Raw genomic sequence first — 26,762 nt, 5'->3', positions numbered from 1 at the left:
AAAATCATAATTAATAATGAAACAACTTTCTGCAACTCTAGAGATGCCAAGAATTTACAATCACTTGTAAATAAAACTCTTACAAAGAATTATTTTACATGTTGGTTTTCATATCCAGTGCATAAAATAGAAACTACAATTTGGGTAAATATCCCTGAATTAATAAACAAAGGATATCCTAATACACACTATAACAACAATACAACAAGTGGTATTTTCACTTACAGATAAAGCACAGTTTACAGGATATAACATGATTCAAACAGTCTAAAAAAATTACTTGAGTTTATAAAACAGCATTAAAGGATTTCATCATCACAGTAGCTTAACGTCAAAACAAATCTTTACCTTTAAATTAACACATACAATTCACAAGCATAGTAAAAAAAAATATTCACAACAATTTAAGATTCTTCATTTTGTTAGTACAGTTCCATGCACAAATCTAAACTACAATGACTGCAGGAACAGGAGCATCATGGTAATGTATAACAGTATATTTATTCAAACAATTTAGAATTTCTATATTCTATTATCAGTAACATAGTATGTGTAAATTCTGAAACATTCAAATAAATATGTATTGTAGTGCTCCTGTTCATAATCAGACTACATTTTCCACTGAATGAATCTACTAACTATAACATTATTAATAGGAGTGTATGGTTAGTTTTGTGTCATACATAAAGAAAAGAGACTAAAATGTTAAAACATGTAGTATGCTTTCTATAATAAATATTATTGTGTTTACAAATCATTGTTTACTAAATTAATACTATAGCAGGTTACTGAAAGTAACTTAGACTTCAAAGTAAATTCATAATTAATTCTAATGTTTAGTCATTTACAAAGAACTTAAAATAAACAGTAGTACTAAATCAAACATATAAAACAAAATTACGTTGATAAGTAAGTGGTGTCTTAAAATTACAGAACATGAGTTACAATTTTAATAATAAAAGATAATATCACTTGCAATCAAAAATAAATTTTGGTATAGTAGTACAATGAAAATGCTTTTTGATTCAAAGTTACTGTGGATTGACAATGAAGCAGTACCTTCTGCTGAATTTTTCTAGTGCAGAGATTGTGATAAGTATATTCCTGAAGAACTCTAGTGTTGAGCAAATGTCCTATCATCAACACCATCACCAGTCTAGTACAAAATAATATTGTACACTTTATCCAATAGAAGCTCATAATGGACCAGATAAAAATCATGTAATTTCAAACTATCAGTCTTACAAAGATGTACATCACACATAATACGTGTCACATATCACTGACTTTAAATTGATAATACTGAGATTTTGTCCTAAATATACATGAAACTCCAACTGGATACATTATTAATTTTCAATAACAATAATTTGTGGCAAAACATTTCTCATATTCATATATATATAAACCAAGAAAATGTTTCATAAGTATATGTAATTATCTATAACTCACCTTTACTCTCTGAACAACAAACTTTATTCCAGTATATCCATTAAAATTTGTGTCTTCATATATACGATTTACCGCATTAACATGCTGTGCTATAAGTGAAATAATTTCTTCTTTAACTTTTGTATCTGTAGACTCATGACGCTTTACATGGTCCCAAAGGAAAGAATCAGTCTGGATATATAATGAACATGCTCTTCTATTTGGAGTTATTGTGGACTGAGAACGAGGTGGCGACCTCCACTGAATTTCTCTGGTATAAATATTGTGATAACTTTGTTCCTCAAACCTTTTAGTTCTCTCATTTTCTTGATTTCTTTCCAAGTCCTATAGAAAAGTAACATAATTGTAATATATATTATATAACAAATAATTCATTTAACATTTATGGTTTACCTGTGTTTTAAAAGCAGCACAGTTTTTGTTTAAAAGAAAAATGCAAAAAACAAAAAAATGAACACAAGTTTCAATGAAGCTTCAACCATGGCACTTCAAGCACTCACAACAGTTTGTCAGGCCCATGGACAGTCTGTTCTGAAGTATATTACCAGGAAAGGCTCTGGTGTACCTGTCAGTAGTAAATCCTCTTATGACGAGTTGCAAGCAAAACCAACTCATAAGGCACCCTCAGTTCTAACGTTGGAATCCATAAAATAAGTAATGGTGAACATTTTATCAAGATGAAAATAAGGTAAAAGATATGAACTTGGAAACATGGAAATCTTATTACAGAACTAATTTTAGGCAATTCATGACAAAAAAAATTAAAAGATAGAAGTTTTGATATGAAGTTTGGTATTCTAGAGCTAACTGAAAGTAGGTGAACTGGTTTAGGAGCACCAATAAGTGAAGGCTATACATTTTTGCATTCAGAAAGAGATGAACAACACAGAGGAGTATGATTCTAGTGAGAGAGGGATTAAATAACTGTGTAAAAAGACTTCTAGCATCTCTCAAACAGCATAATAACAGCTAAGTTGGAGAAAAAAAAAACCTTTGATTTAGCCATCATTTAAATCAGTGTACTTATATGTGGTACTGAAGAAGTTGGAAGCTTTTATTAAGAGGGTAAGGAAGCTATACAGAAAGGAAGTCATAAGAAAATCTAATGGTAATGGGAGACTTTAATGTAAAGAAAGGAGAAGGAACAAATGCAATGCTAGATAGACTACATGGTCTCAAAGAAAGGAATAAGAAAAGAGGTAATTTAATATCATTTTATAAAAAAGTAGGCTTAGTAATAAGAATTACTTCATGTAAAAACTACCCTAGGTATTCTAGGTAATTGGAATAACCACAGAATAATGAAATAATTATATGGAATCAGCTATAATACTTTCTGGTTAAAGGATATTAAAATAATTAGAAGTTTTCCAGGGGCTGACTAGCTCTGACCACAATCTACTGATCAAACAAATAAGCCTAGTTGGAAACATTAATAAAAAAAGTTGAAGATCTAACACATTAAGTTCCAAGAGATGTTACAAAAAGTAGGAGAGAAGACAAAGAAGTAAAAAGATAACTTGAATGAATAACAATATTTTAAAAAAGACAGTTAAAGAAAGATATTCTCAAAAGACAGACAAAAATACAGGGAAGTAAATACAGAAATTGGGCATTTGCATACACAGAAAAAGATGAGTATATGAAAAAGAAATGTGCAGAAATTGAGGTAGGTGAGGCAACACATGATATAGGAAATGTACAGAAGAATAACCTAGTTGAAACTTATCCTGTCTCTTAGTGGAACCAACAATGATTACAACAGACAATTTGTATTGGAGTCAGCAGTTCAAACTGTTGAAGAACTAAGTAGGTGGTTAAGAATTCAGAGAAGCTTTCAGCAAATTACATATTTTCAATTTATTATAATAACCATAATTTAAAGCAAAAATTAATAATAAAACACCTTTTGCTCTGTGTAAGGTAATGCTGATCTTTAACAACAGTCTTGAAAGGAATCAAAATGCATTACAATTTAAAGTTTCAAAAAAATCTAAATGAATATGTTCTAAACTTATATGGGTTCTTCACTTTATTAGAACTGCATCAACTCAGCACAGTTTGAATTTACCTTTATTTATACCTGTTAATTACCCTGTCTACTATTTCTATGCGTGTTTTTGTTATGTGTTAACTCTCTCACCTCATAACTATTTTGTGCTTGTTAGACTTTTCATGCTATAACTTTTAATACAGTATGAGTATTTTCATGAAATCTTGCAGATTAAAAGCAAACATTACAAGGCTTTCATACACAAAATATCAGGTTTTGAATTTAAGTTTATCCTAAATATCTTTATAATTAATATTTTTTGGTTATATATATATATATATATATACACTTAAGGAGTGAGAGCATGAAAATCAAAGACAGTATATAAGATTCTAACTTGGTAGATATATAGGAAGGAGAACAGAAAAGGAAATAAACATAATAACAAACACAACATGGTAGGTTGGAAGACAAATTCAGTAAATATGAATGTGCAAAATAATTATGCTTAATAACCAGTAATCAAGGATAGTCCCCTATCAAAGAACCAAGGGAAAAATGCAGTAACTGTGGTAGCAAATGTTGTGAAGAACAATATAGTGGCAGGGTGATCAGCAGTGGAAGGTATACCATTTACACTGATAAATCACAAAGAAAAAAAAAAGGATAAGCACACCCATAACAAACAACAACAACACATAGGTAAGCCAGGATACTTGGGAGATGGGAATGTGTAGATAGGCATCCAACATGCCAACCTTCATCATCCATAACCCAGGAGTGAAAACCCACCAAAGGGTTAAGTAAAACTCCAATATTACAATGTCAATTTGGGTATGACCGGGAAATGGTTTAGGAAAAATAAATCTTCCACCCTTTGGGGTATGATAAACACATGGGGATAAACCCCTAGCTCAAAAGGTTCCAAATGTACAAAGGCCTCTTCAACAACAAAAACGAGGGAGAGGAATGAAAGTAAAGGCAGATTCATGGGTTTATTGTAAATGGTATCCACACATAGGTAAAAGCTGGAACTGGCAAAGGGTTGGATGTGTGTGTGTGTGTGTGTGTGGGGGGGGGCAGGATAAGACATAGAAGGAGAATGGGATAAACGAGAAAGTAATGAGAAAAATGAATTGTCCAAAAGAATGAACTCAATTCAGGCCTCAGATTTAAGGAAAAAACCCAAACACCTCTTTCACATAAAAAGTGTCATAAGCAAGTCGTGCAGGGCAGTAGTAAGTAACCTTACTCAAGAAAGAACGAAATCCTGACCTAGAAGATCCTAAAAGCATATCAGCCATATCTGAGGATCCAGGGCCAAAAATGAAAATGTTTGCCATTATAGTAAACAGAAGACCACAAACAACATCTAAAAATCCTTAAGAAAACAAATGAATTACCCAAGTTATTAAGTTCATAGTTGACAATGCACACAAAATTGTGATCATCAGATTGATATGGAAAATTGAAGTTGGGAGAAATTCACTGATGCATAAGGGTTAACACCACACACTGTAATTAGATCTATGAAATGCATAGATAAATACATAAAGTCTGAAGTATAAAGAAAATGATAAACTTGCAAGCAAAAACGAGCAAGTCTGCATAGTACTACTTACAGTCAATAAGTGATTAACAAGCACAAACACTGAAAGAGCACTGGTTAAGATAGGTTGGAGCTGCTGTATAATCATTTATGCATTGATTTGCAGAAAGTGGAAGGATTGTGGTGAATGTTTAAAATTTGTGTCAACAAAGAAATAAAAGCATTTTTAAAAAATATGAAATATCATGATCTTACTGAAATCATTTTTGAAGATTTCTCAATAAAATAAACAATCATCCTATTCTTTGAAAATGAAAATGATAGTATGTTGTTTAATATTTTAAAAATGTTCCCGGATAACTATAAATCAACTGAAAATCACCTTCCTGCTACTCCATTATAAAAATATTACTTTCATGAAGATAAATTTATTTAGGCATTTACCAGTGATGTTTTCTTTTCACAGTAAGAAATAAAAAAACATTTGTGCTAAAATTAGCCATGGGATACAAATTATGTTTTTCTTACTTACTGAGATGGAAGTGCTCTCATCTGTTTCTGGAACAGCAGAATTACTGACATCTTGCATCCACTGCAGCACTTTTTCTGTGATACCACAACCAACAGCATGTCCCTTTCGTTTAGAAGCAAAGGGATCAATAACATCATTTGCTGAGTAAATAATAGAATGAAAGGGACTTATATTGTTCTTAAAATATCTATGTGTTCGCTCAATATAAAATGTTTCATTTGATGTGTGAATTTTTCCTTCAAATACTCCTTCCCTTAGGGATCCATATACAGCTGTTTTTGGTTCTCCTATTGAGAAAAATAAACAGTTACATACTTGAATACAAAAGAAAAAAGAAAGTGAGAGAAATGTAATCACCTCTGGTGAAAAATATTTAGCTTTTTGATTGAAGCTAATAAATAATAATGCTTTACAATGCTTTAATCTGAAGTTACACAGAGTACATGAATGTAACAGTTTGTTAGGGCTTGAAATTATCACCAGTCTACAAGTCTAAGGCTTGTAAAAATTATGTTAAGCCAACAAAGTAACAATTTCATCAGTTCAGTGGAGCTGTAAAAAAAAAATTTCAAATATCCTCTATCCTTATCCATTAGAAACATAAGACTTGAATGTTACAAAATACAACCTTACAACATAACAAACCAATCCAATTTCACACAGTACAATCACACCATCCTGATCTTAGAGTTCAAAAGAGTTGAAGATACCATATTTTTATTTTAGAGCTATATTTAACTACAATAAATCATTTTGTATTGTAAAAACATACTGTTGAAGTTTACAGGCCTCAAAAGTATAGCCTTACTTCAGAACAAAAAAACACACACACAGAGCAAGGCAAACTGTGTGACGATTCAAAAAGAAAAGTGGATTTTTTTCCTTAAATCTTGGTTAGTATGTTCTTACTCAAGATGACATAGTGAGGGGACCATGATGCACATATTATGAAAAAGGTTTAGTAACTTTGCTACAAATTATTCAAATGTCTACCTTACAGCAGTTACAAATCATGAGAAAAGTGAAACTCACAAAATTTCAGAGTAAATATTCACCCAAAATTACCAAATGAGGAATAATGAAAGCAGAAAAAAATGCTAGGGTAAATAAATGCAAATTTTCTGAAAAAACTAGTTGTACATTAACAAAATTTCATTATCTGGCCAAACATACAAGGCTTTTTACAGATTTTGTATGGAATTGTGAGCAAGATGAATTGAAAAATGTTGACTTTCAAAGCACTTACATGTCCAAAAAGCAAGCAGAGAATTTTACTTATTTTACAGCTAAGGCTCAGATAATGAAGTGCTAAAAATTGCCAAGATTATTTCCATTATAAGGGATGGATCGATAAATAATTAACTCAACATGTATGTGTAGGTCAACTGGGCATTTCTCTTTCCTCTGAACATACCCTAAGGAACTTGAAAGAAGAATATGCAAACATAACAATTAATCTAGAATATTTCTGTATGTGGAAAAATTGTTTAATCAAATCATTCTCAAAATACTATGTGCAAATGTTTAAACTTTATAAGTTGTGTTTTTAACTGAAGTTCATGAATTTTTCTTTAAGGATTCTTTAGAAATAACAAATTAAAACTTAAACAGTATACAAATTTGAACTATAATGTAAATTTTGATGACAATTTCATTTGTATAAATTGATATTAAAATTATTTAATTCAAATTCATGAGATTAGAGGGAATTTAGTACCCCGACTCATGAACAAAGCATATGAAAACAATAAATTGATAGATCAACCTGGCAATCCAGCATCTGATATAAAAAAAATGTATACATAATGTACACTATCTCCCTCATAGGAGAAACTGACCAGAAACAACACTAGCACATTATCATCATCAGAACAAGAAACTTCAAGGGATAGTAGAAGGGAAAGAACCATAACAATTTGCAATTATCTCCACTGTGATCCACAACATCAATGGAATATAAATAAGGGAGGAATAGAAACATCTATAATAAATGTGTGAGGATTTATGTTGATAGGTTGTAGTCTAAATCCTAAACCAGGCCACTAGGAACTGACATCCATGTGGAGGTAAGATAATAGATCCCAATCAAAGGGGTGAACTGTAATTTTGCTGTCTCACTCTCATTTGTTTTTATGTTTTGTATTGAAAGGTATCATACCATTTAAACCAGTAGAATGTTTGTATTTCATTGACTCATTAAAGAGGAATCTTCCACAGTCTACCACCCCAGTGGCTTGGAATTGGAAAGTGTAAGGACTCTAATATTCCATTAGAAGAAAGGAAGGGTAAAACACAATAGATAATCCAGAGGAATAACAGCACCTGACACAGTGCAATGGGTAGCCAAGAAACCATATTTTTAAAAGCAGACAGTACTGATGTTTTTCAATACAAAGTAGATATGAGCAACTATCCCTTTCCACTTTATCCTTGTAGTCTGTGAGCAGGTACAGTCTGGGAAGGACACCCTTAAGAAGCCATTCTATTGTGAGGACACACTTACATGTGCTTGTGTGGAATGTCCCATTTTTGTAGAGAGAGAGAGCGAGTGTGTGTATGCGTGTGTGTATTGCATGGTTAACCATGGAATTATAATATGCAAATTGACATGACTTGACAGTGCAGATTTAAACAGTTTAAAAATACCTGGTCAGACATCACTTACCACAGAGTGGGATCCAAACAATGAGCATTAATAAAAGTGCTCCTGAAAAGAAAAAAAAATACCCAGTCAAAGCCTCACTGAAGTCTAATATTATGGAATAACTACAGGAGGAAGACAATAACCCAAAGAGAAAGAAAACCATAATCTGATGCAAACAGTGAAAGACAAATGTATCATTGGTCCATGTGTTGATTACAGAAGTACCTCCAAAGGAGGATAGAGATGAAACACCAATGAAAAGGTAAGGTATAAAAACTGGTGAGAAGACACTCAAAACAAAGTATGGGAGGAAGATGACAAAGAGAAAGAAGCCAGTCAAATGAAGAGCTGAACCCAACTGGCAAAAGAAGAGAGAAAGAACACAAACAAAGGATGGTTGCCAAGGAAGAAAGAGGGAGGAAAAGACACCACACATGGAAGCCATGCTAGCAATACAACAGAGGAGAGCATATAAAGGACATAGAAGTCTATCAGGATCAAGACAGGGATAAAAAAGTGTGAAAGCTAAATGGAGAAGTTATCCCCATGAACCACCAAATTGTCAGGAAGAATAATCCAGAGAAAGGAGAAAGGGTGCATCCTATATCAATGGCAAATAAACAGACCACCAACATCCAAAAAGTGAATAATAAAAGAAAGGAAAAAATAAGGGAAAGGGAAACAAGAAGCACTGAGAGAGTGGTCTGAATATAGACAAAGTGAGGCAGTGCAGTACCACATTAACCTTTAAACAGCAGGAATGTTGCACGTAGCAACACAATTGATAATAGCCACCATTTAAGGGTTAATATCCCCACCTGGAAGAGCAACCTGCCACAGCAGATGATAAATCCAGAAGGAACATGTCCAAGGGTAAAGTGTAAGAGAATAGATACCTGTTGGATCAATAAAAACAAAAGATGTGGACAACTAAGGATCAAAAAAGGAAATACACATGACTAAGAACAGTAGACTGATTTGAGGAAAACCATGGACCAATACACTAACAATGGAAAATATCCATTTGCACTGAGAAACTTCTATGTTGGAAGGGTGAATGAAACAAGCCAGAAAAGAGACTGGATTATTTAACCTTTCACTAGGAGTGAAAGACTGGATGAAACACCAGTGACTGAAGGTAGTAAAAAAGGGATAGAGATAATGGAAAAGGTGACAAAGGAGGAATTTAGAGCTAGACAATCACTAGAAACCACAGCTGAGACAGTTCAGAAAGAGCCATCAGAAGAACTGAAAATGTATTTCAAAAGATGAATAAAAAATCACCTAGTGGAGGAGAACAAAAGGATAGATAAATGTGTAGGTCCAATCTTGGCTAAAAACATTGATAGTCAGAGCAAAAAGATGGGGAACACCTCACTGAAGTCAAAGCCACTGGAAAACAAAAAGATTGAGATAAAACTGTCAAATGAATGTTGTCTAGACAAGAATTTGATTCATAACTAGAGCAAAAGCACCCAGAATATTACACTCAATGATAGAAGTGTGTTAGGGCTCCAACTGCTCAACCAGAGAGGAAAGAACATGTGTAAAGTGAGAGCCAAAGATGGCAAAAGAGCCAACACTAAGGTAATAAGGAACTTGTTAAAACGTAACTGAGGAATCATGAAAAAAAAAACATTAGGTCTAACTAATTCTGTAGAAGAGATAAAGAAAAACACTAAAAAGTTTGGTAGGATTAAAAGGCTATCAAGTCATCATTGGTTCAAACAGGTTTGGTCTATTCAGAAAAATTAGTGGGGTAAGTTCAGGATACAAAGATTGACTTAAATAATGATCAATCTCATGATGGATAACTGCAAAGAAATCCAATGATGAATCTCACCCACCTGCAGCTTGTGAAAATAGTACTAGAGGTATAGCACCCAGAGTGTAAACATGAACCTCAAAATTCATTGTAGAAATACGTAAATTACTAAGGGTTTTAATGTAAAATGCAAGTGTGAGAAAAAAAATACTGGAAAATTAAGTCAAACTAACAGATTTCTTCAACATAAAGAAAAATTTAATATGAAGTAATCTTACTTTGGAAATTAAACTATTAAAATTACAACTTATACAAGGAGCATCAAAAGAAAAATGTTTGAACAGGAACACTGCTAAACAAGAAGTGATAGTTCAACAAAATTTGAAATAGAGGGAGTCACATGCATGGCAAAAATATGTTGTACTCTTTTACTGGTGGAAGGTTGATGCATGGTGACTTGCATGAGAGATGCATTGGAATCAGTTGATTTTAACAAAGGGAAGAAAAAAGCTTATAGCATTCATAGAAATCTTTTTAACATATAGAAAGCAGTACTGAATGAGAATAACTATGATGTGAGAGTAGATAATGTACCATATCAAAAAATGTCATTTATAGTGTACAGCAAGTTTACTTTTCTCATCTGGAAAAAGAGTATGTTCAATAAAAAAAACTTTATTTACAATGTACACTTCAGTTTTTATGACTCATGAGTGAAAAGTAATTTTCATAATAATATTAAAATACTTTTATTCATCTGAAAACTTTAAAATATCATCTGCATAACCTCTAAAACTTCCTAAATAAATAAATATGTTTTTCTTTCCAGAACTTGATATTTTGTCTGATTTTCTTTAACATAAATCTTTATGAGAATGGTTCATTTAACCAATTTTTTAACCTCTACAACAAAAAATATACATCTAAATTTCCCCTATTTTTGTCTGGAACAACTATAAATTATAAACACAAAACCACAATTGTTCCTACTCAGTACCTTAAAGCTTGTAACAGCATATGTCAACCTTCATACTTAAATTTTATTGTATTATTGCCCTTTGATTATGATTTTCAGCATATACATTGCATATCACATAATGAACATACAGCTACATAATAGTAATGAATTATGTAACACACAGACTACTCATGAGTACACCTCATAAAAATTTATTTATTTTACTTTAATAAACCTAATAAGTTTTTAACTTTTAAATTATAGTTACTTTTATAATAACAAATAAAGAATACACATTAAAAACAAAAAATAAAGTACTTGGCTGGTTCCCCCCCCCCCTTGACTGTTGAAGACACTTAACTTCTTTCATACTAATTGTACTACTGCATTAAATAATTACTGTTTAATTAAATAATACATCAAAAACAATAACATGCAGAAAGGAAAATATGATCCATAAGTATCACAATTTGTTCATTAAAAGTTCAGTTAAGCACATCAATGTGTTTCCTGTGGGAATAAAGTTTGAACTGAAAGAAAAGTAGATAATTCTCTTTACAGACAATATAATACAATACCTCATTTGATAGATAAAAACTTTTGCTTTCTATTGGTTATAAATAATATAGTCTTAAATGTTAGAGAGAACTAAGGCCAACAAGTTCTGAAAGACATGATGTACCTGATGAGCATGGCAAGAGAGGTCTGATTTTCCATTTTATTGCTCTGTTTATTACATTTTGCCTGAATGATGAACACATTATAATGAATAATTTAAATTAAATTTCATGCTTCTCAGAACAGTGGCAAAAATTATAGAATAGGAATGACACAGATAACAAATGTCACAGTACTCATACTTAGGAATTCACATAAAATATTTCCTATCAAATTAAAAACTTTAATACTGTGACTTATCATCTATTTTCTGATACTAATTTTATTCATGTACACAAACAATAAAGTACTTTAATTACATTTTGAATGCAACTTTGTTAAAGGTTGTTAATCCTGTGGTACTTTCACATGGCTTTATTTTCACACAATTTATTATCATTGATAAAACCTGTTAGTAATTAATTGTGGACAGCTTTACGTAAACTGTAGGCTGTTTAGTTTGTTATGATATAACATTTGAAGAAAATTAAGATGCAACCACCTATACCAAGGTAATCAAATGCTTCAATAAACACAGGAATGTTCATCAGTCTTGATAAAACACAATCAACAGATATGTACTGCTATCCCTCCAGAAAAAACAATTAAGTACTTGATGATAACCTCTGATAGACAACTCAACTTCATTGGTCACATTAACCCCATACAGCTACCAAAATACATTACTGCACCAAAAGGTACCGCTGGAAATAAAGGTAAAGAATGTCATCTACGTTTGCTGTATTAAAGTGTTATCCACGCAATCCTGAAACATGCATTGCCAATGACCAGTATCAGTGCCACCTAGGTAAAATTGAAAGAAATACAAAACATTTAAGACTAGTCACAGGATATACTTCAGCCATAGCCATCAAAGTTCTATTACACCTCACAGGACTCAGCAACATTACAGAACATCAACAGTTTTTACAAACATTCTTCGTTGCAGCAGTCCATTATCAAGCCATTGCTTTTATCAATCAGGTCAATTTAGCTCCACTTTGATCATGTAATCACTAACTAAACAGAAGACTGGCTAAAAGGCACCTCAGGAAAAACAGTCAAAGGTAAGAATGGGCTATAAAACCTCACAAGCAATACTACAAAAAAAAGTTGAAGCCCTGATGAATGACAGAAAACGAAGCAACTGCACAGTACAAATACATTTCATTTTAAAACAAATGATTGTTCACAACCTAAATTGTTGTATAAATTATTCTTAGTTGTAAAAAATATGTAAGTAAAGAATAGAAATTTTAATATTTCAATTACTTTTATCAACTTAAATTAATTATTGTCTTCATTACTAAAATGAATCAGGATGTCCCTTTCAGAAACTAAAGTCCATCATTGAATTTTAACAATTGGTCAACAATCTACTCTGAAACACTTGGAAATTAAATGACCTTCAAGAAAATAAAATCAATTCAAATATATACCTTTAGCAACTGGTCAAGTCCACCCTGATTCCTAATGTTACAGGTATTTTGACTGAAATTCTCTCCAAACTAGTTATTTGCAATGCTCCAAAAATTTGTTCTAATTCAATGTAATGTAAGTAAATTAAAATTAATTATTTTCTATATTAACTTTAATTGCATGAATAACATAAACAGCTCTCTTAATGTCCTTCATAATATAATATCTATGTACTTAAAAAACACTAAGACAAAAGCTGACATTTTCCTAACTTGAAAATGTATTTTCAGTAATACTTACCTCTGCTGACACTTCAGCCATACCTTAAAGTTGGCTTTGCCAAGATGCATTGGTCTCACATCTCTAGTCTTTTATATTCCAATTAAATGCCATTGGGAATATCTAATCCACAAATCTCTCTGCCCACAGCAAATCATGCATTGACTCTAATGCTGTTATAAAAGTAAACTAATTTATTGTTGTTGTTGGTCTTAATTTATTTATTTTTACTATTAATTATATCCTTCTAACATTATGTTAACAAACAACAATATGTGCCCTCTATCCTGGTACTGTATATAAACACTTCACACAGATAATGTAATAACTAGTTTAATATTTACACCATTCCAATCACTGACACTGGCTCTTTGAGGGGAGGAAGAGTAGAAGAGTGCCAATGGATGTAAATATTATTGGAAATACATTTTCAATTCAGGAAAATGTGAACTTCCAAAATTTTTATTTTATTTTATTATTTGTTTTATTTTATTTATTTATTTATTTTATTTATTATTATAATGTTAGCATTACCAATGCTAACATTATAACTAGAATCTCAAACTGAGAAGATGCACGGAATGGTGAGGGCGTTATCCATACAGATCAAGGATGTACACAGATAGTGATACCCAAGTGGGGAAACTACATTATGTCCAGAACAGATATGCACTTCACCTGGAGCACAGTTCTTGCATCAAGGGTGGAAATAGTACACAAGTGATTATCACTATATGTCAGCCCCAACCAGACAGGCAAGGTTCAACTACTTGGGGTTGAAATTAAGAGGTCTTGGTCCCTATGACCCACACTGGTTGCTAGGTCATTTGGACTGCAATGTTAGTTATAGATAGGCATGTGATTAGGTTCCAACCTGTAGCCATAGAGTGAAGCATTCTAAACCACTTGAATCATGACAATAAAGTAAGCAACACCTGTAACTGATTTACTGTTATATATATATATTTTAGTACCTACATTTTTTTCAGTTTAATATACATTTAGAAATGCATATAACTTAAGTGTTAAATATGAGCTGTAAAATTCCAGTCTATCCTTTAAACTTATAGAAGATGCTTGAGAGTAACAACCAAAATGCACAATGTGTACAAGTAAATTATTATTATCAACTGAACTTTCTAGAATTTTGCCTAAAGCTTATAAATCAATGTGCCAAGTGTCAGTTTTCATATTATTATTATTGATTTGCTACAGTTAGTATACTATACACCTCAAAAGCTATAACAGTGATTAACACTTATCAAATCAGGAAACTACAGATATTTGGCCATGGATGTTTATAGATTTTGAACATTACAAACCACTTAAGTGAATTAACTTCAGATGTTGGTATTTTTATAATGATATTAAACATTTTTGTTGAGAAAAACTCAGATGTGAAGAAACTAGCTTGCTTTCTATCAAGAGAAATGCACCTGTGTATCAACAAAAATTAAATCACTCATCATGAACCATTGATAAAATATTCAGTTCCAGACCAGATAGAAGACTCAGTATTGTTTGTAAGTTTATAAAACTTTTGTACACAAGTCATTATTTATAATAACTATTTGTAATAACCATTATTGTAAATTATATTGTTTTTGTATATTAACATTTTTTCTGCTAAAAAAGAAAACTGTGTGTTTCAATCTTGTCAGCATATATTATAAATTTAATACATAAACATTTAATCAACATCCCTATTACAATTTAATTCAGTTTCTGGCTGTTCCAAAATGTAATACTTAACATCACAACTAGGAAACTCAGCCAGGATAAATTATAATGTCTAACACACCAAAGTGGACAAACTTTCTCTTCAACCTGAAGCAGTCTGAAAGGCAACACCCTAGACTCAGAATGACAGCATCATGCATGCCTTACTCAACCAAAGGAACAGAAATCGTATGGTCTGGAATTATGTACATTCATCCTCACTCCTCAACCCATTGGGCAATGAGCACTTCATGTGCCCCCACAATTATGAAGAGAGCATAGAAAACTCTGCTCAACCATAGATCTAGGATGAAATCACTTCTTATTTGGAATTATAAAGAAATAGTGGGCATCCTTCCACAAACAATATATTAAACCCATGACATCAGAAAAACACATAGGTTTAAAGAGTCTTGAGACAAAATGATAAAAAGTTGAGAGCTTTTAAAAGGCAAATCTTTCTTCTTCAGGTGCACACTGGGAATATATCCTCTTCCTTAGTTACCAAATATTTAGAGAAAGGTCTTATCAGAATAAAGGTCTTGAGAATAGTGAATAAAAGTCCTACAAACATAACAACAAATCCAACCTATACCATCAGCATTTTAGCAACAACAAACCTACCCATTAAGGGAAAGGCTCAAATGGTTGTCAAGACAAGGCATGTAATACTACCTTAAAAAGCTGGTTAAGTAATTGGAAACAATGCTGGATGACATTGAGGAGTTCAAAACTTTCAGATGTTTAGAATAACTTAGGGTTGTTGAAAAAGATATCTGAACAAAACAACAGGAGACATAACTAGACTCTATGCTTTTTCCATGATAGGTAAACAATGTTATTTTATAACCAATAGCCTCTTGTATTGGTTTGTCTACATATTTAATTGCATTTAATTATATTGCTTTAATGGTAGGCCATTCAGAAAAAAAGCTAGTGTAAATACACTGCTGGCCAAAATCTTAAAACCAATGAATATAAAGAAAATATATGTAATTTGCATTGTTAGACTTAACCACTCATTTGAGTAGAGCTTCGAAAGATGAAAATAAGAAAAGGAAAAATACAAATAAAAAACTGTTTTAGCACTTAATAGGGAAAATGTGAACACTATGAAATTAGCCTAACTACTAGCTTGTTAAAAGTTTAAGACCATACTGAAACAAAGCATTAATCAGCAAACATGTAACAAAATTTAGTAATCTGTGTTCAAGCACTAGCATTGTCACCATCTCTCACTAACATCTCCTGTGTTACATTGGGTAAAAACAAGGCAAAGGCTAAAAAATTGACAGAGTTTGAACATGGCAAAATGTCAAGCTGCAAAAGCAAGGTTTCTTTCAACATGCCATTGCTGGTGACATTGGGTGAAGTAAAACTGCTGTTGCAAATTTCTTAAAAGACCCTGAGGGATACGAAATGTGAATTTCAAATTTCAAGTGGTCAACCCAAAACAATTTGCTGGCATTGAGCAGGAGGATTTGATGGGTTGTCCAACAAGACACTAGCTGATCGTCGAACCAGATTAAGGCCCTTACGGATGCAGAATGCAGCTCAAAAACAATAAGACAGCATCTACAAGAGAAATGCTTTAAAAACTGTAAATGTCTTCAAAGGCCATGCCTCCTTCTACACCACGAAACAGCTCGGTTAAACTTTGCTGAGAAGCATCAAACATGGGACGTAGAAAAGTGGATGAAGGTTTTGTTCTCTGATGAGAAAAATTTAACTTGAATGGTCCAGATGGCTTCCAACGTTACTGGCACGATAAGGATATCCCACCGGAGAAATTTTCTACACGACACAGTGGAGGAGGTTCAGTTATGACCTGGAATGCTTTCTTCTTCTATGGAACAATAAAGCTTCAGGTTATACAGGGGCATACAGGGGTGTCAAACAGCAGCTGGCTACACTGGCATGTTGGAGAGAGCATCCTTAATAACTGAAGGCCTTTGCTTGTGTGGAAATGACTGGATCTTTCAGCAGGACAATGCTGCAATCCACAATGCCCGCAGGACAAACGACTTTTTCATGGTAAATAATGTGATTCTTTTGGACTATCCAACACATTCTCCCAAACTGACCACATTGAAAATGTTTGGGGGTAAATGGATAGGGAAGTCTATAGAAATGGATGTCAATTCCAAACAGTGCATGACTTTTGTGAAGCCATCTTCACCACTTCCAGCCAGCCTTCTTCAAACGCTTATATCGACCATGCTAAAGCTTCCCCTGATCCTCAGATAGTATGAAGATGACCATCACAACACATTATGAGTGTATTTTATTTGCCAATGACACTGCCAGCACATTCAACAGATTGTACAGCTAAATAAAACCCATTAGGAATAACTAAATAGTAAACTAAGTTGTACTACTCTGTAAGACTTAATTCTCATAAATCTTCATTGTACTGGCATTAGATCACTTGGCCAATCCTAGCAATTAATTAGTGGCATACAAGTTTTGTAAGAACCACAAGTCCAAATTAACAGCCTTTTGGATCTGGAAAGGCAGCAGAGATGGTTGACTCAATATATGAGAACTTTTCTGACAAGTCTTTGTGATATTAAATAGGCTGAAGAAATTTTAAGATTTCACCACTTGTCCAACAGAAACTAAAAACATATAACTTATGGCATTGCTGATCACAAGATACTCCTTTTATTCTGACATGCCACTATGTTAAAGGGCACATAAATGTATGTAAATCCAGGTAATTAACTCAATTAACTGATTACTTATGAATATTAGTTGCAATAATTAGTACTATATAAAATTTCTGAATTAACAGATATTACAATGTAATCAATTAATGACACAGAAACAATCAACTAATCAAAACTATCGTTTCTCATTATTTGCACTATCCAAGCAATTTAAATAGTGCAATTATTTCTTCTTTTTTTTATTAGTTCTAGTTTGTTCACCTTAACCAGTTAGTGTCACAACAAGAAAATAATTAGCATTTACAGCTACTATTTTTTTATTATTCCAAATATTGAAGTAATCATTACCATCATGGCTTCCCATTTTTATTTTTTGATCAATTCAAACATGTTCAACTTTGGACACTCATGACCCAGGGATTATGGTGACTGCTTGGTGATTCAAGAGTTGCTGGTTTGATTCCTGTTGTCACCAACCATGCTTGCCCTTGAGCCATGGAGCATTATATCTGTTTCTTTGAGTTATTGCAAAGCTACTAAGGCCATCTGCTACTGTCTCTAATTTTGAGCAGTCAAGCAGAAGGAAGGCAACCAGCTGGCAACACCCTCCATCAACTCTTGGGCTACTCTTCTACCATCAAATATTGGAAATGGCCATGAAAAAACATGCTAGCTATCACTGCTTCCACTCACATAATTGCATGTGATGATATTCCTGTGTTCTGCTAGCTCACACACAACTCATAAATGTAAGGATGCAATAAACTAGCCATTTATTAATTAACTAACCATAATTGTGTGTGTTGTTAGTATTTTCCTTGTTTGGAATAAACAATAGGGTAGCTTTAACTTAATATTAAATTGGTTATGTTTGTAGCTTGTAATAAGTAACGTTATTTATGGTAAGACTGTTTTACTGAAACAAGATAGAACAAGTTAAAATTTATTTCCTTTATTTTTCTTCTACTGATGTTGTTCTAGCTGCATAATATTTTAAAAGTTTTCAACATTAATTAGTTGTTGATTTGTTATGCTGTGTTGGTAAAGTACTATGGGTAATTGCTATGTTCTTTAGTCCTAATGACAGTATTGCATTCTGTTTCATTTACATAAGTGCTGTTGCATAAGTCACATCGATATTGCAGATGCATGCATTGTTGAAGTTGTCAGAATAAGCCTTCCTTTGATGACCTTTGATTTTAGTGTTCTGTTTTGGAATAAAAGTAAATTTGCTGTTTAGTTCATGTTTTTTTCTACATTTGTTTCCAAATGTTTATGACGTTTTGGTTGGTTGGTTTGGTATTTTATGGCACATAGCAGCTAGGTTATCTGTGCCAAACATCCAGTTAAAAGTTAAAATTAAGTTTAGTAAAATTCATAAAAGGAAATTAAGGTAAAACAAAAGTTTTATCCTAAAGTAAATAGGCATGGTTAACACTGATGAAGCAGAAACTGGTATTATAATAAACATAAATTTCAAAAATGTTCATGTAGTCCTGGAATGACATTATTGCAATAAAAATATTCTTGTTAACAGAAGATGACAAAAAAGCTACATTAAAATCTATATTCATTCCATATTTATGTCAACAAAACAAACTCACCCAATAAAAATCCATTGTACAGATGAGATGTGTCTAATTTTTCATTAAAACCATTTGATGTGTCAAATACAATATCTGGGGAAAATACTCCTGTCTCTCTCTTTAATCTTAAGTTAAAATGCCTGAAATTACAAAATAAAAATGATTACACAAGAAAGAGCAAGACAACAATAAAAAATTTAACAAAACTTTGATAAGCATACTATTACAGTGTAAAAGAAATTATAAAACTATAAACTTCCCAAAACCAATAACAAAGAGACCTCAAAAATAATATAACCATAGATGACATGTATCATGAACCATGTACTAAGGTTAATGTATTCTTTAATTATAAAATGTGCAAGATATTCTTTAATATTCAACAAGTTTATTCACATTTAGGATGTTTATTGATCTTTTAATTTTGTACATGTTAATGTCATGTGAGGATTGTTACATTCACACTGTAATCCATGTAGTGATTAGTAGGATCACTGTAGATTTAGTTCACATGACTCAACTACACTAATAAAAACTTTCAAACTAATTCATTGATTTTGAAAATGTTTATGCTTGAATCATATCTCGTTCTTCAACAAAGAACAAATTTCAAACCATTTCAGTTAAATTATTCTAACTATGAACTTGACATGTAAAGTAATGATGTCATTTTTCAATTTACTTTATGCAAATACACTTTAGACAAATTATTTAAGTAAGAGAGAAACAAAGATTTCTTAATTTCTAATAACGGGTTGCTTTTTATGTGTGTGTTTTTTTTTTTTCTTTTATGCTTATACAGTACTAGCAAAATCAAGTAGTTTTAGGGTCTTCACCTTTTGGAATCATTTTTAATGTGTCATGTGTTTCACAAATTTTCCCAAAAAAATTCTGCTGGTGATGTTAACTGTATACCTGTAATTTCTGTGGCTATGACCCAACATTTACTTAAAGTGTTAATCAATATTATGTGAGAAAATGTTATAATTTCATTTGATATAGGGTTGACTAGTTTCACAGAGTTTTGCCTATCAAGTTCAATCTTAGTTGACAAATATTTTAGTTACTATACATCACTGTTTATTTGTATCAGACAGGCAGAACAATGTATGTAGGAAAGGATTAAATTGTTCCTCAAAATGATATTTTAAATATCTCCTCAATTTATAACACTATATGGCATTTTCTTCTATAACAATATCTATGTAATGATTGAGTCTCAAGTTTTGGGAATCTCTGTAAATATCACAGCAAAAATTTTAAATTTCTTGTTCATTTTTCTGCTTCCTTGTTATTATTACACGATAGGTAGGTAGGTAGGTATTTGATATTTATTGGCACAAAGCTACTAGGCTATCTGTGCCAAACAAGATGTAGTATACTATAATGGTATATGAAAATTAAGGTAAAAATATGTAAAATTAAGACCTGCCAGGAAGACTGAAATATTAAGTTCAAACTTGCTGTTAGTCACCTGAAGTTGGCCTTTCCAGTCCTGGGTTCAGGTCAGAATAAAATTAAAATGTAAAAAAAAAACATGCTAAAACAGTGTATAGTCCAATAAAGATCTTAATTAAGTTAACAAGATCATGTGGGAAAAAACCGGGAAAGACCTGGAATTGGCAGTTCATTAAAAATGCTTAATAAAAAGTGGAAAATTGCAAAGGGGTGCAGATAGAAAGATCTATAGCAGTAAATAACTGAGTGAGTGCATGAAAATAAGCATTAAAGTCAGTATTAAAGAGAGACAGGTTGTGATTCAGAAGTATATGCTCTATAGCATGACCCCTCATATATCAATACTAGAACCACCCCAGAGGGGATTATGCCCATTAAGATCCTCCAAAATTAAAAAGGGGGTTAGCAGTTGCTCAATGAGGGGATCAAGGTCTGATGGATGATAACATTTTCCAGGGAAAGGTACAGAGAGCAAACAGTGATGGTACGGCTCAAGGAGATACGGATGGCTACAGCCTCCAAGGGTGTATTCAATGACAAGGACTGGGTGGGCCCACGTTGATCAACCAGCAGTGCTACTCCTCCATGTCCTTGTCCTACACATGGCCTGTCATTTCAGTATAAGGAGTATTGTCGAATTATGAGTGTATTACTAGGTTTTAAAAATGTTTCCAGTGAAGAAATGTGTTTGGGATGATAAAAGTCAATCAAATCCTTGATGTCATTCACATTTGATTGAAAACCTAGACAGTTCCATTGGATTAGCATGGCCACTTTTATGTATTTTGGAGGAAAATATGGCAAGGAGACCTACTGCTTGTGACTGCACTTTTTTTCTTTACTGGATGTGGATCGGTCACTCTTTAGTGATCCTGCTCTGGATAGAGCAGACAGGTCAGTGTTTGCAGACATACTTCCAGTGATTGAGGAGGTGAACAAATGGTTTGTTTAATTTTTGGGGTGTCAAAAGAGGAAGACCCCATGGAAACACCTGGGCCTGAACAAGGTGAAGTTGGGTAATGACTGGAAAATGTAGTAAGAAAAGAGATAGAAGCAGATACTGATTCATTAACTGTTGATTTTAGATGCACTGTTAAGGATTCTGAAGAAGACACGAAAAGGTCTGTCTGGACTCCTACTGTAGTAGTAGGAGCTGCATAAGTCCAAGATGGAACTGGAAATAATAATTTCTGAGCCTCTGGATAAGTAATATTGTGAACTGTCTTTAGACATTGTACTTCTTTCTCTTCTACCAATTTAGGGCAACAAGTAAAATAGGAAGGATGTAGACCATTACAGTTAATGCAATGCAGTTTCAGTTGGCATTCAAAAGCATCATGGTCTTTACCTGCAAAACAAGCACATGTCAAGGAACCTCAACAATTTGTTTTTGAATGATCAAATCATTAACAATGGAAACATCTAACAGGGTTAGGAATATAAGGCTGTACCTTACAATTCAGATACCCTGCCTTGATTATGTTGGGAGGATGCAATGTTGTAAATGTTAATATTAGAACATTTGTCAGCTTCATAATCCTGTCTTTATGACTAAACATTTGGCACACAGCTGTAACACCTTCGCTGGTGAAACCTTCAAGAATCTCTGACTCTGGAATGGTCTTTAAATCCCTCTCAACTATAACTCCTCTGGAAGAATACAAAGTAGAATGAGGAGTAACCTCAATGGGTATATCCCCAATGGCTTTCAACTTCAAGAAGAGTTTGGAATGTTGTCATAAAGCTATTTCCACTCAAATGACCCCAGACCATAATTTTTTACTGATTTAGGTGAGCCATCAAGCTCTTCTAAACCCTTCTGAATAAAAAATGGAGACATTTGCCCTAAGAGTTTTTCAGTTAAGGAATGTGTAATTAAAAATTGTGGGACAGATTCAAGTTGTGAGTTTGACAGTACAGAGTCATCAATGTGCAGTTGTTTGCCAGTAGTCAGATTTTTCTCTATGCTGTCATGCTTGTTTATTTTTTTTATTTGAGGGGTATCCATAATAAAAAAAAGAATATTTCAGTGCCCACTGACCCCACCCACCATGGATCCCTACAATGAGACACACTACAGTGCCATATAAGGTAAATGCAATGACACCAGGATTTCATGAGCACTATACCCTAACACCAATATCAGACAATGTCCACTACACTTGTTGAGGATGTCCTACGCTGGCACTCAGTTGACCCTGGCCCAAATGGACTAGCCAAATGATCTTGAAGGATCCACCCCAAGACCGCCTGTCTACAGGAATTCAAGGACAAAGTGGTGTGTTGGAGTTGGACCCCTTAATCACCAGGATCCTCTCCTCCCCTTCACAGGTCACCATGCATGACAAACATGCAGGTGAATGTTTAGGTCCCAGAGAAGGTAAACTGAAAGTACAGAACCTTCTCTGGGAGGTTCCCTCACCACGTACAGGAATCCACATTAAGGGGTTATTACATAGTAACATAAAAGCCAAAACAACCAAATTGTTAGCCAAATTTACCAAAGTGGCACAATTTCAAACTAAGTATCCACTTTTATAAGTATTATTAATAACTAGTTGTAATTTTAAAAAGAAATAATAATTTTACTGTAAACAACATTAACATTATTCCTTGAAGTTAACTTTCTCACAGAAGTAAGCAAAAGATGAATCAGAAATTAGCAGCTAATAACAGACAAGAAATATTATGATTGAAACCTCATTGTACTTGGAACTAGGTTATAAATGCAACCTTCCTATGTCTACTGAAACAATTCATTAAAAACAAGTAAACATGTAAAGAAAAACTTTTCAAGAAAGTAAATGTAGGGATGGCTAATATCAATACTTGAAAAACAACACAACCAAGACTGTAGGTATGGCATTTGCATTACCCTTATATCTGATAGCTACACAAAAGATAGAAAGGAATAGAACAGGATTCAATAGCTAGGAGGAGGTCCTGAACCACATCAAATAGATGCTAACAAACAATGGAATCCCAAAGTGGAGAAAAGGTGTGTGTTTTGAATTTTGCACAAAGCTATACGAGGGCTATCTGCACCAGCCATCCCTAATTTAACAGTGTAAGACTAGAGAGAAGGCAGCTTGTCACCACCACCCACCACCAACTCTTGAGTCATTCTTCCACCAACAAATAGTGGAATTGACCATAACATTATAATGCCCCCATGGCTGAAAAAGAGAGCATGTTTGGTGTGACAGGGATTCGAACCCACGACTCTCAGATGGATGTTGAGTGCCTTAACCACCTGGTCATGCAGGGCCAGGAGAAAAGGAAGTGGGTACAGGAGACAAGTAAAGTGTGACAAGAAATGGGATCTAATATCTTTCTAAGAACGCTTGAAAAACCCAAACATCATTGACAAAAAAATGCTGCAAAATCTAGCTTCTACTGGACCAGAGCCCACTGAATAAACACAGGTACTGTTGACAAAGTGATGTGTGCAAACACGGAAAACAATAAACTATGGCATCTCGAGAAAGAGTAAAAGATAAGTGTAAGGACAAGAAACCATAACAGATGCCATACGTGATTCTGACTGAGATAAATGAACTAACAGATATGAAAGGGTAATCTGTTGTTGAACTAAGGCCAACCAAGATTCTAAATACTGTGAGATCATATAAAAGACAACCATAAAAGCATGGTTAATACATAAATCCTAGAGATAAGGTGTAGGTAAAAAGTCCTGTGTGCATGCAGTGCAAACTCTGACTTACAATGTCCATGACTAGCAGCAACTAAAAATGCAATTTAAGGGAAAGATGTATATATTGTATAAAACTAAAGGCTTGAATGAATGTTGATGCAAGCCATATAATATCACTTTAATATCTTAGGTAATTGAAAAGGCCTCTGGGGACAAAGAATACAAAGCAATTTGAAAAGATTGGATAGCAATAGGGACTCAAATCATCTGTAGTGTTTAAAATACAATACCTAAAATTAGTTGATAAAGCTGCCTTATATAAGAAGTATATAGTATAAGAAGTATAAGAAGCTAGACTTCTGTCTAAAAGTCAATGTAAAAAAAAAAAAGAGTTATGGTTTGTACATTTGGGTAAAATGGGCCTCTTGAGACACCACCGACAATAACTGTGTCATTTCCATTTATAAATGGTCACTGGGAGAATGCTGTGCAAAAGAGTGCATAATTTCTGTGCATGAAGTTTGAGCTTTGAAATGTCTGAATGCAATATGTCATATTGAGGTTGTCTCAACAGAAATGGCCAAACAGATAGTAGCAGAGGTATAGTTTTGAAGATAGTGAAGAAGAAGAAACTATAGTTGGGCCAACCAGTCCAGAGTTATCAACAGTACTGTACAATATACAAGGAGAGGACTGAACTATAGCCAAAACTCTGGGATAATTTGAGGGAAGGCACTGAAGTGTAATCCTGTCCAGTCTCGACTTAATGCATCCATCTCCAAAGCCCAAGAACGAGGTGACAGACAACAAAACATTGGTAGTCAGAATTTCCAATGAGTGACAAATGCATCAATCATTGGAATCTCAAACTGAAAGCAAATCCAATGTAAAACTTTGTAATGGAGCATCCATTCGGTTGGGCCAAGACAGATGATTTGCTATTAAATTAATCACCCCTGGAACATAGTAAGACATGAGGTTGAAATGATAGGATAAGCCCAGTAGAGAATATTCACATTTTGAAAACAAAGGTTCTGAGAACTTGTGCTCCCTTGATGTGAAATGTAAAATACCACAATGGAAATACTAAAGTTATCCATGAAGATTTTCCCCCTTCAAGAGAGACAGATCTTGAGCCATTGTCCACCAGCCAGCATGAAGTTCTAAAATATTTATGTGGGAGGAAAATTTGACATCCATTCACATACTATGAAATTTCTAACTATTAACAAAAGAAATCCATTCTTGAAATGAAGCATTTGTAAAGAGATGAATCTCGGGACAATGGGGTGTTACAAGAACACATATTGTAGCATTATTGCTATCCAGCCCACACTCAAAATAAAAAATGTTGCTTCTAAATAAGAAGACTGGATGATCCAATGGATCACAGTTCATGATCTATTTGTCATACAGCAATCACTGAAGGGGTTGCATATATGCTCATCCCAAAAGGATTAGAGACTTAAGGGATACCCACATCTCAAAATGAGAGAAAACCCTCCATTCTGTAGGTAAAAAGACACATGTGAAAGCCCAAATGCCTGTTTTCTAGCATGAAGAAGGATGGAAGTCAGCTGAACCTAGCTTAAAAATTGTTGAAAATGACACCCAAATGGACAATGTATTGAGACAGTATAAGAATGGATTTCTCGGCTCTGGTAAGAAAGGAGAATCTAGGTATGATGCACTGCCAAAACTGTGCCAGAAGTGACAAATTATCCATATAATGAACTGTGTACAAGCCCAATGAATGCAGATGACAAGAAAAAACTCCTATGTCTCTGCAAAGACATATGATGTGCAAATTTTAGGCCAAAGTGCAGAACCTGACCCTTTTACATGAAAAGCAGATAGCACTGGGTATGACTCTACTATAAACATGTGGAGATAGCATTGGTAACATAGAACTTGATCATCCACAGATCTGGTTTCCACCTTAAACCTATAAGGATCTAAAAACTGGTTGAGACCAGTAAGATCAATGATTAGATACCAATTTCCTATCTTCTTGAGCACAACAACTAAACAGGAATAAAACCCCAGAAAAATGGAATCGACTCTATACCTCCCCTTGAACAACAACTCTCCAATAGCCCTGGAACAAAGCTTCACTCTGCGGATCTGTTGAGGGAGGAAATGCCACAGGTTAGGAGAACAATGGAGGTGTATGTGAACTGATGACTAACCCTACCACCAGAACCTGGAGAACCCATGGATCTGTGGTGAAGGAATTCCAAATGTATAGAAAATGTTGTAAATACACTCCTACAAATTCCACTGGCATAGGATAGTCACTAGTGCCACCGATGATGATCTGCCCAAGCACAGAAGCCTCTTGGATAAGAACAGAATCTATTCTGAATACCAACATATTGAGGATCCAAAGTTGGGAGTCAGAACACAGGATGAGCAGTAACCTCATAA

The 26,762-nt window shown here is 33.5% G+C and overlaps 1 protein-coding gene across 1 annotated transcript in view; it reads right to left on the bottom strand.

Annotated features, from left to right (window-relative positions):
* Positions 1–26,762, bottom strand: part of LOC143232087 (disintegrin and metalloproteinase domain-containing protein 10-like) — a 74,334-nt gene that overhangs the window by 29,971 nt on the left and 17,601 nt on the right. The window contains exons 3-5 of the mRNA XM_076467157.1: positions 19,241–19,362; positions 5,527–5,813; positions 1,453–1,776 (exon numbers count right to left, since the gene is read on the bottom strand). Of these exons, the coding sequence (XP_076323272.1) occupies positions 1,453–1,776; positions 5,527–5,813; positions 19,241–19,362 (733 nt within the window). The remainder of the gene's footprint in view (positions 1–1,452; positions 1,777–5,526; positions 5,814–19,240; positions 19,363–26,762) is intronic.

This window comes from Tachypleus tridentatus, chromosome 11 (genome assembly GCF_004210375.1).
Source record: "Tachypleus tridentatus isolate NWPU-2018 chromosome 11, ASM421037v1, whole genome shotgun sequence".
NCBI classification, from domain to species: Eukaryota; Metazoa; Arthropoda; class Merostomata; order Xiphosura; family Limulidae; genus Tachypleus; species Tachypleus tridentatus.
This window is presented reverse-complemented; position numbering and strand designations above follow the sequence as displayed.